At 38.1% G+C, this 2,917-nt stretch overlaps 1 protein-coding gene across 1 annotated transcript; it reads left to right on the top strand.

Moving 5' to 3' along the window:
• The first annotated feature begins 306 nt into the window (after positions 1-306).
• Positions 307-1,784, top strand: LOC108679598 (ceramide synthase 5-like). The gene has a single exon (XM_018168251.2). The coding sequence runs from the start codon at positions 366-368 to the stop codon at positions 1,494-1,496; it is 1,131 nt and encodes a 376-aa protein (XP_018023740.1). The 5' UTR covers positions 307-365; the 3' UTR covers positions 1,497-1,784.
• Positions 1,785-2,917: the final 1,133 nt, after the last annotated feature.

The raw sequence follows: 2,917 nt of genomic DNA, 5'->3' as shown, positions 1-2,917 counted from the left end.
TCCACTTGACACATTGAACTTCACGCCGATAACGATTCCTTCGCGCCGTTTTACAAATCTGTGGCGTAGTTAACTTTCAGACGGCGTAGTTAACTTTCAGGCAAGTTCAACATAAGTTTCCATGAGACGTTGTGAGGTTTCTTGCCCATAGTCACGTTGCCCTTTAAGTATTCTTTATAAAAATCTTTCGGAGCTCGGCAGTAACGAAATTATATAAATAAGGTCATTACAGTCGTAATATTGTTGATCCATTCTGAAAGATAGTAATTTATAATGAAACTTTTTGTTTTTCTTCCATCAGATTTACCTTTATCTAAATTTTATTAGGTAGTTGTTAGCTTGGATCAGATTTATCTTCCATCGACATGGCCATTACTTGGTTTGAATGGTTTTGGCTGCCGGAAGGCCTTACCTGGTCAGATTTGGAAAAAGTCGAAGGCAGTAACTATGAAGTTAGAGATTTTATCGCCCATTCTTTTTTAACTGGAGTCCTGATGCTGATTTTTCGAAACCACATTGTTCTGCCCAGTGTCCTGCGGCCATTAGGCCTACGTCTAGGGATTCGTTCTAAGCCATATGACGCTCCTTCTCCAAACCCTGAGTTGGAAATTCTCTTTAAAATCAACAGGGCTCGGCCTCCAAGGCTGAGAATTGTAGAAACCAGTAAAATCATTGGCTGGACTGAAAGGAAAGTCGAGCGATGGCTACGACAGAAGACTTTGTCCACACAAATGACGACCTTGGAGAAGTTTGAAGAATGCGGCTGGCAATGCATATTTTACTCGTGTTTCTCGATCTTCGGACTCTACGCTGTAGCATCCAAAGAATTTTTCTGGGAACCCGAGAAAGGCTGGAAAAGTTATCCTTTCTTTTACGTCACCCACGACCTGTGGTGGTATTGTGTAATTGACTGCGGGTTTTATTTGACACAAACTTATCTCCTGTTGGTGCAGGATCGTCGACATGATTTCTACCAAATGTTGTGTCATCACATCGCCTGTTTTCTGGTGGGGGTTTCCTGTATGGCCCTACGAGCTGTCCCTCTACTGGCACTTGGAATCTTCTTGCACGAATTTGTTGACATTCCTTTGTGCATTTCCAAGATGATTCAGTATGCAGGTAGGAATGACCAAGGTGATATTTTCGCCATTATCTTCACAGTCGTATGGGTGTGCTCCCGTATCATTGCATACCCTCTCAGGGTATTGATACCTGCGTACAAAGCCACCCAAATAATCGGGACAAGCTTATGGCTGGGGCTGTTGTGGAGCCAGATATGTTCCACAGTGTTCTTCGTTTTGAATATTTTATGGACCTTTGAACTGGCAAAAGCCATAAAGAGGAAACTAACTTGTTCTGCCCATATCACCGACGGACGTTCATCGCAAGAGGAAATGTCCGAGGATGAGACCGAACGATCACGATTAGAAGAAACTAAGTTAAAAGGAATTGTGAATAGAGTTCATGCGACGCCTGACATCACATGCAGGGGTTGACTGGTGCGGAAAGCTCATCCTCTATATTATTTGAATGTATTGTAAATTTAAGAAGCCATTGAAAGTGTGAAGGTGATTGAATCTTGATGATTACTAATCGCAGCTTACTGCCTTGTATTTTCTTAGCTCAAGTTTTAATATAAACTAACCTACCGGTATATTAGGTTTAAATTTTCACCTACTACAATTGTATAGTTATGTTCTTAATACACATATTGTCAATTTGACTTCGGTATCTAAACTTCACAAGATTATTATTTCATGACCACTTTTTATTGGAATAAATTGACTGTGAAAATGTATTATTTAAATAAATACATTCACACTCTTGACTTTCAATTTTAACAAGCCTACTCAGCTTACGTTATTCAATAAATTTGATAATTATTCGAAATGTTTTACGTTATGTGAGAAAGATACATTCGAAATATTCGTTATATAAGAAAGAAATTCGATTGTATTGCGTCATCTAAATTACAATTGAGGTGGCTGTTCATTCCGGTTGAGAAAGTTTTGAAAGTTTCACAACTGACGAAAATAACGGTCAAGAACACCTCAAAACTCGGTGGTTTATAATGCATGTGCCCACGAATATTGAACTCATTAGTTTTGAAAACTGACCCAGCATTGATTAACGCACGTCGTGAATCAGGGATTGAATTAGTGAAGATCTCGAATTGGTGAAGATCTCAACTTGATGAAGATCTCAACTTGATGAAGATCTCAACTTGATGAAGATCTTGACTTGGTAAAGATCTTGACTTGATAAAGATCTTGACTTGGTAAAGACTTTGACTTGGTAAAGATCTTGACTTGGTAAAGATCTTGACTTGGTGAATATCTTAACTTGATGAAGATCTTGACTTGATGAAGATCTTAACTTGATGAAGATCTTGATCTTGACTTGGTAAAGATCTTGACTTGGTGAAGATCTTTACTTTGTAAAGATCTTGATCTTGACTAGGTAAAGATCTTGACTTGGTGAATATCTTAACTTGGTGAAGATCTTAACTTGGTGAAGATCTTAACTTGGTGAAAATCTTAACTTGATGAAGATCTTAACTTGATGAAGATCTCGATCTTGACTTGGTGAAGTTCTTGACTTGGTGAAGATCTTGACTTTGTAAAGATCTTGATCTTGACTAGGTAAAGATCTTGACTTGGTGAATATCTTAACTTGATGAAGATCTTAACTTGATGAAGATCTTAACTTGGTGAAAATCTTAACTTGATGAAGATCTTGATCTTGACTTGGTGAAGATCTTGACTTTATAAAGATCTTGATCTTGACTAGGTAAAGATCTTGACTTGGTGAATATCTTGATTTGGTGAAGATCTTGACTTGGTGAAGATTTTGACTTGGTGAAGATCTTGATCTGGTGAAGATCTTGAGTTGGTGAAGATCTTGACTTGGTGAACAT

The sequence above is a fragment of the Hyalella azteca genome, unplaced genomic scaffold (assembly GCF_000764305.2).
Source record: "Hyalella azteca isolate HAZT.00-mixed unplaced genomic scaffold, Hazt_2.0.2 contig7995, whole genome shotgun sequence".
Lineage (NCBI taxonomy): Eukaryota > Metazoa > Arthropoda > Malacostraca > Amphipoda > Hyalellidae > Hyalella > Hyalella azteca.
Note: the sequence above shows the minus strand (reverse complement) of the source record. Positions and strands in the feature narration are given on the sequence as shown.

Bases quoted from the DNA above. Each gene is read 5' to 3' on its own strand.
- LOC108679598 (XM_018168251.2), top strand. From the start codon at position 366: ATGGCCATTACTTGGTTTGAATGGTTTTGGCTGCCGGAAGGCCTTACC.